At 42.8% G+C, this 12644-nt stretch overlaps 1 protein-coding gene across 1 annotated transcript in view; it reads left to right on the top strand.

Moving 5' to 3' along the window:
* The window catches only part of KIF27 (kinesin family member 27), a 551081-nt gene that overhangs the window by 199540 nt on the left and 338897 nt on the right, over window positions 1–12644 (top strand). The window contains exon 5 of the mRNA XM_085633120.1: window positions 2608–2751. Within this exon, the coding sequence (XP_085489246.1) occupies window positions 2608–2751 (144 nt within the window). The remainder of the gene's footprint in view (window positions 1–2607; window positions 2752–12644) is intronic.

The raw sequence follows: 12644 nt of genomic DNA, 5'->3' as shown, positions 1-12644 counted from the left end.
TGCTGCAGGGTCTCTATACAGCAGTTGAACCCATGTAATTGCGAGTATCCCCTACACCCACTTTATGTAGAACCAGGCAGAGAAAATCCCATGATAGTGAATCGAAAGCTTGTTGCGATGTCCAATAGTGCAAGTGCATATTGATCCAGTAGCAAAGTTGGGGAGTGCATAACCAGAGCGAGCCTGTGTAAATTATGCCGAGTGTTCCTGTTTGGAATGAAACCGCATTGATCCTCATCAATCAATTGCAGTAAATGGGGCAACAGTCTTGTGGACAATATTTTACTTAAGATTTTCAGATCCACGGTTAACATAGACAGAAGACGGTAAGTGGGAACCTCTGAGCTGTCCCTGTCAGGTTTGGGAAACATGACTATTAATGCCTCCCTCATCAACTCGGGCTGCAGTCCCCTCTCATATGCATCATTATAGACTTCCAGTAGTCGGTCAGCTAGATCACGCTGCCTAGTGTGATAAAACTCGGCTGTTAAGCCATCACCGCCTGGGGCTTTCATGGTTCTCATCGTTTTCATTGCCTCAATAATTTCGTCTTTGGTTAGTGGGGCATCCAGAGCATCTCTGTCTACCCTAGTCAGGCATGGCATCAGTAAAACTTATGTCTGTGCAAATTTAGTGACCAATTCAATGGAAAATGTGCTAGTCTTACTCTTCTCCTATTCTTACTCTCTCCTACTTTCTCCTTTACTATCTTTATCTTTTCAGTTAGTAGTAGTAGTATTTGTATTAGTTTTTCTTCTCTCTTGACTTTCCCCATGCTGAAAAGAGGATAAGGATATTTAACAGAACTATCTACGCTAGGATACACACATGTCTTTCCTTCTTCTTTAACAAGGTCTGGCTGATGGTCCCAAGGTGACATTAACTCTATGCTTAGCTCACTATGCAATATTTGTACCTCTGCCAGATCGGTTAGCCAATTTATTTAACCGGCAGCACTGTAATACTTGTAAAACTACTCATATATCTTTATCCAAGGTGCATTGATGGAATCCCGTACTTCTACCCCTCTGTTCTGTATCTTTTATTTATTTTGTGTCTGAAAAAACCAATAAAGCTTTTTGAATTCAAGAAAATGTGCTGTCTGTAAATGTCAATGTGCTGCCACATGATGCTTTAGTTACATTAAGAAAATCACCCACTTTGTCCATTAAGGCTCGGTGGGTATCCAAGGTTTGTCATACAAAAAAGTGAGTTGTTGTTCTAAAAAGTTTGAGAAGCACTGCTCTAGAGACATGTTTCTAACATCAATATAAAAACAAATTGTGGAGTACCAAGTTTGTAGTCTGTTTTTGTAGTGACTGAGTGAAGATCTAATGTTTTAAACATTTTGTAGTTGGAGTTCAAATCTGGAACTGACTCACAATACTTCCAATTCACAGAGCATATGGACACTCACAGTGCTTCACAAGTATCTGAGAAAACGTCGCTAAAATACCAGCATAGAGAGATGAGAGGAGAAGCACACATTTCATATTTCTTATTTATATATTAAAGATATTTGTATATCATAGACCTAGCCACATGGATATAACTGTCATGTCCTCGATCTGCTAGAGGCGCAATATGTATGTCTAGACATTTAAGGGGTAGCTTTTTAGGCTGAGCCTACCAGACAGTGCAATCTGTCTGGTTGGAAAAGACCTATCGGCAGCTAAGCAGATCTTACAGAAGGCTTGGATTCAAACCTGTATATTGTTTACAATTAGTTTTCACTATTGTCACTCTCATTTGATTCCTTATTATTCAATGTCTTCCCTTGTCCATCTTGCTTCTGCTCCTCCCCTGGAGCATAGCCTTTTTAATTTTGTCTTTCCATTCCTCTCTTTTTGCTTAAACAATCCATAAGAGTGCATTTGTTTTCCAGCTGGTTCCCACATGTGCTCCTCTCTACCCTCCGGCTCAGTGTTGCTGTCTCTCGTCCATGTTCTTTTCGCTGCCTGCGCTGCTCTCTCTTGTTTCTGTTGGGCAAGCAATACACAAATCATGTGTTTTCCAGCTGTCTACCATGTGTTCTCCCCTCTACTGTTCCCTGTTGCTGTCTTTGGTCTGTTTGCCTCCTACCCCCACACCACGCTGCTCTCTATTGCCCATTTGTTTCTCTTCTCCCACCCAGCCCTCCTTGTTAATTGCTCTTTCATGCCTTTGGTGTCCCCTTCCAATTGTGGTACCCCCTCCCTCTGTGTGCTGCTTTTCGCCAAACACCCGCTCCTTCCTTACCCCCACAAACCCAACACCTTTGGTGCCTTTTATTTTTATTTTGCACTATCAGGGTTAAAAACGTAATTTTTTAATTTACTGATTCAAGTGGCGTTTGTCATCTTGAATGGAGCCCACGTTATTCTGCTAGCACGCATATACAGTCTAATACACGCACGCTTGCGTGAAAAGAAGCGACTGCCATTGTGCCTATTTTTTTGGGGGTAAGGTGCTGCACTGCCAAAAGCAATTGCCAAGAAGTCCCAAAGGGGCCACCTTTTGGCTTTGCCAGTACTTGTTTGCTAAACCTATTGAAGTATTAGTGTTTAGATAAATATGTTTGACGCTTGGCTGTACATTCCTTTTATGATTTTGTTTGATTTATTTTAGGACGCATTGGCTGCAGATGAAGAAGTATTTAGTCAAAAAGAACAGGAAAGGAAGGATCTACTAGATCAAATACAAGCACTGATACATGAAAACCAAGAACAACAACTTTGTTTGGCAGAAGCAGAACAAACTAACATATTACAAGTAAGTGTATGCACCAGCTACTCTTTCATATGTTTTCCTCAATCTCAATTCCTCTATCGCATTGGTCGTGCACTGTAGTTTATTGATGTAATGTGCTCAAGGAGCCTTGTGGTTCTGGGCGCACTCTGGAGAGGAAACACGTGATATGCGGGGAGGTGTTAGGGTGTGGTTAACGTGGAGTATGATATAACGCGCAGTGTGTAAGTGTATGCTGAGGAATAAAGAAGAATTTGACTGCAGCTTCCGTATGACATATTTCATTTGCATGCTCCTGTGCTGGGAAAGCTGCTACAGGCCCCACCTTGTGTCTGACACAAACCATGCCCTACAGCTTCATGCATCTTTTCCGTTTTCTTTACATAAAGTCTGGGGAAAAATGAAAGCTGAGTGGAGTGAAGTGTGTGAGGGGTCATGACTCACGTCATAAATGAGGGAGAGTCAAGCCATAGCAAAGCCAATGGTCTGACTTTGCTCGAACAGCCATACACGGGCCTCATCGCCAACATATGTGACATGTAAATTGTGCAACAAGCGTCACGTAAAAATATATAAAAGTGTCTTCAAAATTCAAAGAGGTGAATTTCTGTAACTTTCAGAAGCATTTAACTTTTAAGCATTAGAGTGTATTACGCAAAAAACCGTGGCGTCTGGTTCGATGAAAATCTGAACTTTTCGACACAAGTGAAGAAATTGGCCGGGACCTGCTTGGCACTTTGAAAATCTTGAGGAACTTTCTTCCTCTTCTGCCTGGAAGTGCCAAGGAAACTGTGGTCTGCACCCTGATCTTGTCCCGCTTGCACTATGCCAACGACCTTTAGGCTGGTAGTCCGGGCTTTCTTGCAAAGAAATTGCAAATAGTCCAAAACTCAGCAGCCAGGCTGCTATTGGGTCTGTCATCCAGACATAGTGTATGCACCCACCTGCACTCCTTGCACTGGCTCCCAGTTGAATCTCGTTTAAAATTCAAAATGCTGTCCATCGCACATCAGTCCCTCTATGGCTTAGGCCCCATTTATCTTCAGAAGAGATTTGCTTTCTATAAACCAGGGAGACAGTTGCGTTCGTCTGCTCAGCTACTGATACAGACGCCCAGGTTCAATCGTCAAAGGCTCGGTGGGAGCTCCTTTGTTCGGAAAGCTGGTCTGGCCTGGAACATGCTGCCCTTGGCGCTGCGGAGCACCAAGCATCCATTGCTTTTTAAGAAAAAACTTAAAACACTGCTCTTTTAGCTTATGATCTGTGTGCATTTGTTTTCTTTCTGGAGCAAGCACCGGGACACTCTTGAGTAGCCGTGCGCTGTATAAATTAAATATAACATAACATAACATAAGATTACTGCATTGAGTAGCATTTTTTTTTTTTAGAAGTGATAGTTTCTAATCATGAATTTAGAAATATTTACACCCCTTTCCCCGCCTTAACGATGAAGCTGTTAGTAAACCAATGGGCATGTGTATCTTACTGGCGGTCCAGGTTAGTTTTATTGATGAAACAATATTAAAGTCTATAAAAACATTTGCAAGAGTGGATTTTGTTCAGCACAAATCCTAAACTGATGTATTTCAAGGTGCTCTCAAATGTGATGAAGGAAAACGGGGCACCGTGAAATGATATAATAGCCTAGGATCACACAATTTGGTCATGCAATAAAGCAGAGATTGATTCCTAGGTTCCTGGTTGTGGAATTCAGTCATTAGATGGGTATCTCTCTCTCCTGTTTCACATCAAAGTTTAATGTTTTGCCCTTAATTCCTGGAGGAGCGATCTCAGTACCTTCTGTTAAATAAATGCACATATTACATAATAAATCTAGTTGAAATGAAACTAACTTGGAGTAGCATGGTAGTTAATAGAGGACTGTCTTTCGAAAAGAACATTATAGCCATGTTCACCTTCATTAAAAAATCGAGATCCAAACCTATCCCGAAAATCATGAAGGTTTACAAGACCAAAGCAATAGCAGCGGCCTCATTAGGTCACGGGTTTGGGTTATGTCAAATATCGGCATCCTTTAGCGCATTGAGGACGGCTTTTATAAAAGACTACTTTCCCTCCCTCTACCTGTTCAAATTATACCTGTCACAATGAAATGGGCACTCTATTTATTTCTAATATAATTCGTTTTAGCACCAATCACATTGTGGCATTCTATATGGAGAAGGGAGTCGATTGAATTAAATCAAACCATCCTGAGTGATTGTCTAAAATTGTATTGTGTTGGAAAAATTAGATGGTTACATTATGTTAAAAACACTTTGAGAGCATTGGGCCTTTCTGAACTCTTTGAGAACCCACCTAGTTGTAAACTGATTTCTAAAGCCAAACTGAAAGAGGCCTTTTGCCTGAAGTCCACTCAGAACAGATTCCCCCTGATGTTGGATTACCTGGGTAATATGTACGCACTAGAAGAACTAACTCTATGTCCGTGTGATGCCTCATCTTCCCAAACAGATCTACACTTGATCTTTTTCTGTAAATTCTATGAAGAGCCAAGAAAAAGATTTATTCTATTCCTTCTTCGGTAATACAATTTCAGGCAATGTCAGATAGCTCTATATTTTATCCAGATGCTTGGGGACGCATTTGTGTGTTATTTTCAAGTCTCCTACCTGTGGTCAGCCTTAAGGCGAAGACGAACCCAATTGATTTCTGGACTTTTAGTCAGTAGTTAAATGTAACGTCTTTTATCACCCTTTATATTGTACATGTATATTATTGTGAGGGCATTTTATCTTTCTCTTTTACTGTATTCATGCATTTTCAAGACGGAAGGTCGATTTTAAAATATATTTTTATATGCGATTAAATGATTTTCATATATGTACTTTATATGCAATAGAAATAATGCGAAATAAAGGAATATTGATTGATTGATAGTTGAAACGAAAAGGCTTAATAAAAAATGATGATGGGGTCAACAGAAATACCATGAAGGCTCAGCTAAAGGTTGTACAGAGGTTCTAAAGGGGACCTTAAGCTAAGCCATAGCGAGGCATCTGGCTATAGCCTTCAGTGACCGCCCTCCTCTAGCTTCTGACATATAAATATACACATTTGGACGTACAACTTATAGCTATGGCACATCTTTCAATATCTGCCACGAGGTAATGTCAAGAGAAGTTTGTAATGCATCTACTTAATATAAGCTATCATATATATATGGAGGTACCTGGTGGGCTAGTTGGCCTCCAGGGACCCTCAGGATTGACAAGGAATTAATTCCCCAACTTAAACCGCGCCACAGGGTGTGTTTGCACACATGTGAACTCAGGCCCCACCCCTCCCTTCACCACTGTGCAAACGCGCCCCGTGGCGCGTTTTAAGTTGGGGGATAAACTCCCCTTGAATACTGAGGGTCCCTGGGGTGCAATTAGCCCACCAGCTACCTCCAGTAAGTGCCACAGAGCTGCGTTGCAGAGAGGTGTAAAAAGGGGCGTGGCCTCAGAAAACCTCTCTGCAACGCAGCCCCCTTGCCCATCCTGGAGGTTCCTGGTGGGCTTGTTGCCCCCCAGGGACCCCCAGTATTCAAACGCGCAGGGGGGCGCGTTTGCAGAATGATGAAAGGAGGGGGCGTGGCCTCCGGTGCGATGCCGGTCTTTTTTTATTTTATTTTTTTAAGAAGGGGGGCTGTGTAGCCCCCCTTCTTTTTCTATTTTTTGGCCCTGGGGACCCCATTCCCCAGGGCCTGCTCCCTAATTTTTTTTTTTTAATTTAAAAAAATGTGGAAGGGGGCCGCGTGGCCCCCCTCCGGGGCAACTTATGGCCCTGGGACCCCATCCCCGGGCCGGCCTTTCTATTTTTTTTTTTTTAATTGTTACTTTTGGGGAGGGGGGGCTGCATGGCCCCCCTCCCGGGCCACTTGTAGCCGCGGGGACCCCATCCCCCGGGGCTGGCCCTTTCCTTTGGGTACCGTGGGGGGTCCCCAATCCCCCCACAGTCCCAGTCGGCTCCCCGCGTCCTGCGGGAGCCGGCATTGCTTTTCCACATTTGGAGCAGCTAACATGCTGCTCCCCATGTGGAAAAGCAATCTGCTTTGCTTAATTGAAGCGAGAGCAGGATTTCCTGCTCTCGCTTCAATGAAGCAAAGCAGTTTGCAATGACAGGGTGGGAGCCGCGACAGTGTCCCGGGGGTGGGCACCCCAGGACACTGCAGGAGCCGGCCCCCCGGGGGGGTGGCGGTCCCCAGGGCCATCAATGGCTCCAGGAGGGGGGCCGCGAGGCCCCCCTCCCATATTTTACAAAGCCCCGGGGGGGTGGTGGTCCCTGGGGCTGAGGGGGTCCATCACGGACCCCCCCAATTTCAATCTTTAGTGCCCCAGGAAGGTGGCGGTCCCCGGGGCGTGTGGGGGGGGGGCTTGAGCCCCCCCAAACAGGGTATTCATTTATTTTTAAAAAGCCCCGGGGGGTGGCTGTCCCTGGGGTTCAGGGGGGCCTTAGAGGCCCCGCATCATTAAACTTTTAAGCCCTGGGGGTGGCGGTCCCCGGGGCTGCGGGGGGCCATGTGCCCCCCGCAATGATTCATACTTTGCCCCGGGGGGGTGGCGGTCCCCGGGGCAGTGTGGGGGGATTGGCCCCCTACACTTTAGTTTCCAAATGCCCCCGGGACTTGGCCCCCCGGGGGCTAATTGGCATCGAAGCGCGGGAGACAGCGCTTCGTTTTTGTTTTTTTATCGGCAAGATCTGCGCACCCTGCGCGGATTTTGCCGATTTTTATAAAGGAATTATACTTTTTGTGGCCCTGGGGGTCCTTGTGGGACCCCCTGAGCAGGCCTAGGGGGTCAAGGTGTTTCTACCCTGCCCCCTTTTTGCATTCTGCGCGTTTGTTTTTGTGCTTTCTTGTGCCTCAGTTCTTCCGAGGCACAAGATGGCTGCCAACACTTCCTGGTTTGGAGTGTTGACAGTCAATTAGCATCCAGCTCATGCTCGGCAGGGTGCGCGGATCCACCGCGCCCATAGATATATCTATGATTTTACTTTTGATTTTCTCAGGAACTACTTAACGGATTTACACCATTTAAGCAAAAGGCACGAGTGTAAACCAAGGGCTACCTTTTTGCCAAATTTGGTGTAATTCCGTTCAGCAGTTCGGGCTGTAGCTGCGATTAACGGTTCCTATGGAAAATTGCATGGGGAAAACACGTTTTGGGACCCCCCTTTTTTCTCAGCCCCCGCTTGACGAATCACCCCGAGACTTTCAGGATAGGAGCGGACCGGAGCGCCCCACCAGTTTTGATAATTTCAGAAAGATTCGTCAACCGGTGCCAAAGTTATTCCAAATAGAATGTTGCGGATTTCCTATGGATAATAGGTCCTAACTATAACTACCTACCGGCGACTATATATATATATATTGCCACAACTCGAATTATTTGTCGCCTGCTGCCAACAAACGAGAGCGGACCCAGAGATAAGTGCAGATTTTCTTGATTTATTTACCGCAAACAAGTCTCGCTATATATCACAAACCTCGCTTTACTGTCTTCTCCAAAACAAACGAACATAGACCCAGGTTTGGTGCAATTATATTTATTTCAACACACCATCAGTCGCCATGACGCGTTTCGGCAGATCCCTGCCATGATCACATGACAACATTGCATTGTGTAACCTCCTTTTTAAAGTGACAGTGCGAGTACTTGGTACTAAACATAAAAGAAATACTAAGTAATTTTGTGCCTCAATGCATACACTTATACGATGTTTAAATACATTTGTGTCTTACATCATTTAAGATAAAATGGTGCTTAGCATTTCTTTCTGAACAATCCAATTTAGAAATTGTTCTGCTCAAATGCGGTATTCTCATTTACCTCCATCAAAACTATGTAAGTACTAATTTAATCAATAAAGCAAAAAAAAGGGAGAGAAGAAAGAAAGAAGCAGAAAATATAAAATAGATGAAGTGCGCTAAATTCTAACTTGTACTATAACAGTGCCCCACCAGTGCCTCCAATGTAAAGTGCTAGTGCAAAATAGAAGACGTCATATCTATTGTCTGAAATAGTACAATGCGAATACATTATCCGTTAGTTTACTATTCTGGCATACAGAAACATGTGCAAACGACAGCATGTGCAAAATTGAGTTTTCATGTGGGCTGATCCCAAAAGTTTCTACAGTATTGAGACAAATGATTCCCACAATCATAAATATATTGTTTTTAAATATGCAAATAATTAATTAATAAATAAATACATATAAAATCTATAAATATAATTCATTTGTCCTAAAACCTTGTACGAAAACTTGAATGTTAAAAAGGATGTTATTCCATTCTAAAACTCATATCAAAACATTTCATTGAAGAAAAGGTGCGAAGTTTTGGGACATACTCCTTATAAAATGTGTTATCAACCAACAAATTACATCTAATAATACATGAAAGTCTATGTAAGTAAAACAGGTTATTCTCATCATGTTGCTTCATTGGGAAGCTAGCCTCACTATTCAAAGATATGTATAGAGGTCCTCGCTCATGTTGAGCCCCCCTGGCTGTTTGGTATCGAGCTCGAGGATGTAGTGAGTCTCTAACCGTCTTAGCTTCCCTGTCCCTGCCTCTCCTTTGTGGTGGAACAGTGTCAATGACATAATACCTCAGATGTTTTAAATTACTATCGTGGTGCTCTTTAAAATGCCTGGCCACCGGATAATTAGGGTCATTGTTTGTAATTGCCCTAATATGCTGGAGAACCCTTTTATGTGCTGCCAGCTTTGTACTCCCGATGTATGCCAGCTTACAGCTGCATTCTAACACATACAGCACATAGTCAGTTCTACATGTGAGATGGTATTTGATCATCTGAGGCTTGTCACTGAAAGCAGTCAAATAAGATGTTCTGTTGCTTCCAAATACACATGCTTTACAATTGAAATATTTAAAGAACCCCTTCCTTGCAGTTAGCCAGCCCTCCCGTTCCTTGTGTTCTGGACTACTTTTTACCAGAACATTTACCATAGACACTGATTTCCTATATGTAATTGAAGGAAATCTAGGAAGGGAGCTGCCTATGATGGGGTCATCCCTGACTATGGGCCAATTGCGCTGGATGATTTTGTGCAATTGCTGTTCCTGTCTGGAGAATGTCAAGATGAGTCTTACTGGTTCTGTAGAAGCAGCTAGACTTTCATCCCGAGTTTTTTGAGACGTGTCTTTGTATTGCAACAGATCTTCCATGGCTAGGGCCCTTGATTTACGGATGGCTGCATCAATGGTTTTAACGCTGTATCCCCGCTGCAGAATACGCGTCTTGCTTTCAGATTGGTGTATTTTCCAAGTCTGAGATGTTACTGCAAATCCTGCGTAACCGCAGCATTTCCCCGTAGGGCATGCTATGAATTAAATGAGGGGGATGTGCACTAGACGCATGAAGCAGGGTATTGCCAGCTGTCTCCTTTCGTAATAGGGAAGTAGTTATGATTTTATTGGTTACTGTGACCTTTACATCTAAGAATCAAACACTCCCCCCGAAGGTTACGTTACGCCACTGTACCAGCCCACAATTGTAATACTTAATGCGGGGCTATCGTTAAGCCTACTTCCACCATTGGGTTTATTACCAGTACCATTCATATTTCAGATCAACCCACAGGCCAGCCATTCAGTGACAGGAGTGTCAGTCATGTTGAGTGGCAGCATTTTCCATTGCTATCTGTGAGTGTGCATTGGAAAATGATAAGCATTGAAAGGTAAAGCTGTCCTCTTCAGAAGAAGGTAGCCTCAGCCATACCAAGTGTCATGTTACGGTGGTGGCACAGGAGACTCTTGCTCCCCCGTAACTTCATATTACTGCAGTTTAGCCTGCTTTTGCCAAATCCACCTCGGTGAATATGCTGTTTGGGGGTGCAGCTGTGTCCTGCGGCGAGCAACCCCCTGCGCCACCTGGGCTGTATAATGCTGATTGGTGCATTGTGAGGAGGATTGTCATAGGAAAAACGAATAATCAGTATTGAATGAATGGCAAAAGAAAAAAAAAACAGAGTGCTTTTTCACAACATAACTGGCTATGTGAGAATCGTAGCCGATGGTTTGGGGCTTATTTAGCTCTCATCAACTATTAGTGAGCTCTGTGACTGCGCTCTGTCCCTCTCTCTCTTTCAGATCTGGGATTTATTTTCCCACCCACAGCCAAACGTGTTAGGTGAAAATATGCCGTATCACTATCGCTAGAAAAAATAGTGACTCGTACCCTCACTTAACCCTCAGTTATGACTGCTGTGAATCATGAAAGACAATATGTCCTAATATTTGCGTACACTTTATAATGCCAACTATTCTTTTGGAGCATTACCTCATACACACTCCGACCAAATAACTTTTCCAAACTATATTCATTTTTATTAACCATCAAAACAATCTAAATGTCACATATGCTTCTGGACGATTAGCGCATCAAAATAAATCCCTCTATTTTTCTGTGTAGATTAGACACACATCTGAAACATTATGAAGTTCAATGCTTTCTAGAAACTTAAAGAAAGCTTTTATTCAACGGTGCCACTTCCACTACAGTGCAGCAAAACGTTTCGTCCACAAAGAAATCACTTTGTTTCATTGTCTTCTTTGAAACTGTAAAAAAAAAAGTTTAAATACCTTTGCTTCAGACCAGTGGCTCCTAACCTTTCGATTTCTGTGAACCCTGACTTAATCCTTACCAGAACCTGGGGACCTTTACTGAATTATTATTGGAATCTGGGGACCCCTTACTGTGTAATTACTAGAAGCAGAAGACCCCGGCTCAAGCATTCTCGATATTTTGAACCGCAAAACACTACAGAAAAAATACAGCGACAAGCATTCATCATACAAATGATGAACTATTTTATTTAATTCACAAAATTATTATACAATTTGATTTTCATGCGTAGGTTGTATCTTTTCTAAATTCAATTGAGGCCACACTATATTTCCCTACTATATTCTGATTGATGCACCTGTACTGCTCCCAAGAATCAATCTGAGGATACTAACGTAATTATTCACATCAATTTCAAATTCCTTCACACTGTTTTAACATTTTCTATTGTAAATTTTGCTTCTTTATTTACATATACTTTAATAATCTGTTAATATGATTTAATTTTGTAAGCCGTTGTGGACCCCCTAAGTAGATTTCGTGGACCACATGGGGTCCTCGGACCAAAGGTTAAGACCCACTGCATCAGACAGTAAAAATTTGGACAAAGCCATGTGGTGCTCACGTCCAAACCTCTCCCAGTTACCAGTCTCCGCTCTAGAATGTGTACCTGTCTGGAATTTGATCGTTCACGATAGTCCTTTATACTAAACTTTGAGGTGTTTGGACAGAATATTGGAAATAAAATATTGTGATACAAAAATATTGTGTCAAGAATATCGAGACATCAAAAATATCGTCAACAGGAATATCGTAGGTAAAACATTTTTTTTTAGTGCTGCTTTTATTATTGTTGTAAAAAAATATCGATGTTGAAAATATTGCTATATGTAATATCATTTGTAAGTGTTAATTAGTATCTAATGTATTGTAGTGTGTTTGAATTTTTTTTTAATTCATTTTTTAGTAATGTTTTTTTTGTATGAAAATGTTGAAGTTTGTGTTTTTAGTTGTAATAACATTTATAATTAATTGTTTTTTTTCTTTTTAGGGGCCGATTCCGATCCGGGTCGGAAAGCACTCCGACCGAGTCGGATCCGGAGGGTTTTCCGACCGAGCCGGACCCCTACAGTCCGACCGAGCGAGTACGATACACACGTATGCTGTCGGACTCCCATAGAAGTCAATGGGAGCCGGTCGTACGACGTGTCCGTGGGCTCCCATTGACTGAATGGGTACGTCTCGAACAATTGCGCCCCCTACAGTGGGTATGCGTCGGTGCCATCCACGCCGTACATGCCTGTGTGGGGGAGACCCATG

The sequence above is a fragment of the Triturus cristatus genome, chromosome 2_1 (genome assembly GCF_964204655.1).
Source record: "Triturus cristatus chromosome 2_1, aTriCri1.1, whole genome shotgun sequence".
Taxonomy (NCBI): Eukaryota; Metazoa; Chordata; class Amphibia; order Caudata; family Salamandridae; genus Triturus; species Triturus cristatus.
Note: the sequence above shows the minus strand (reverse complement) of the source record. Positions and strands in the feature narration are given on the sequence as shown.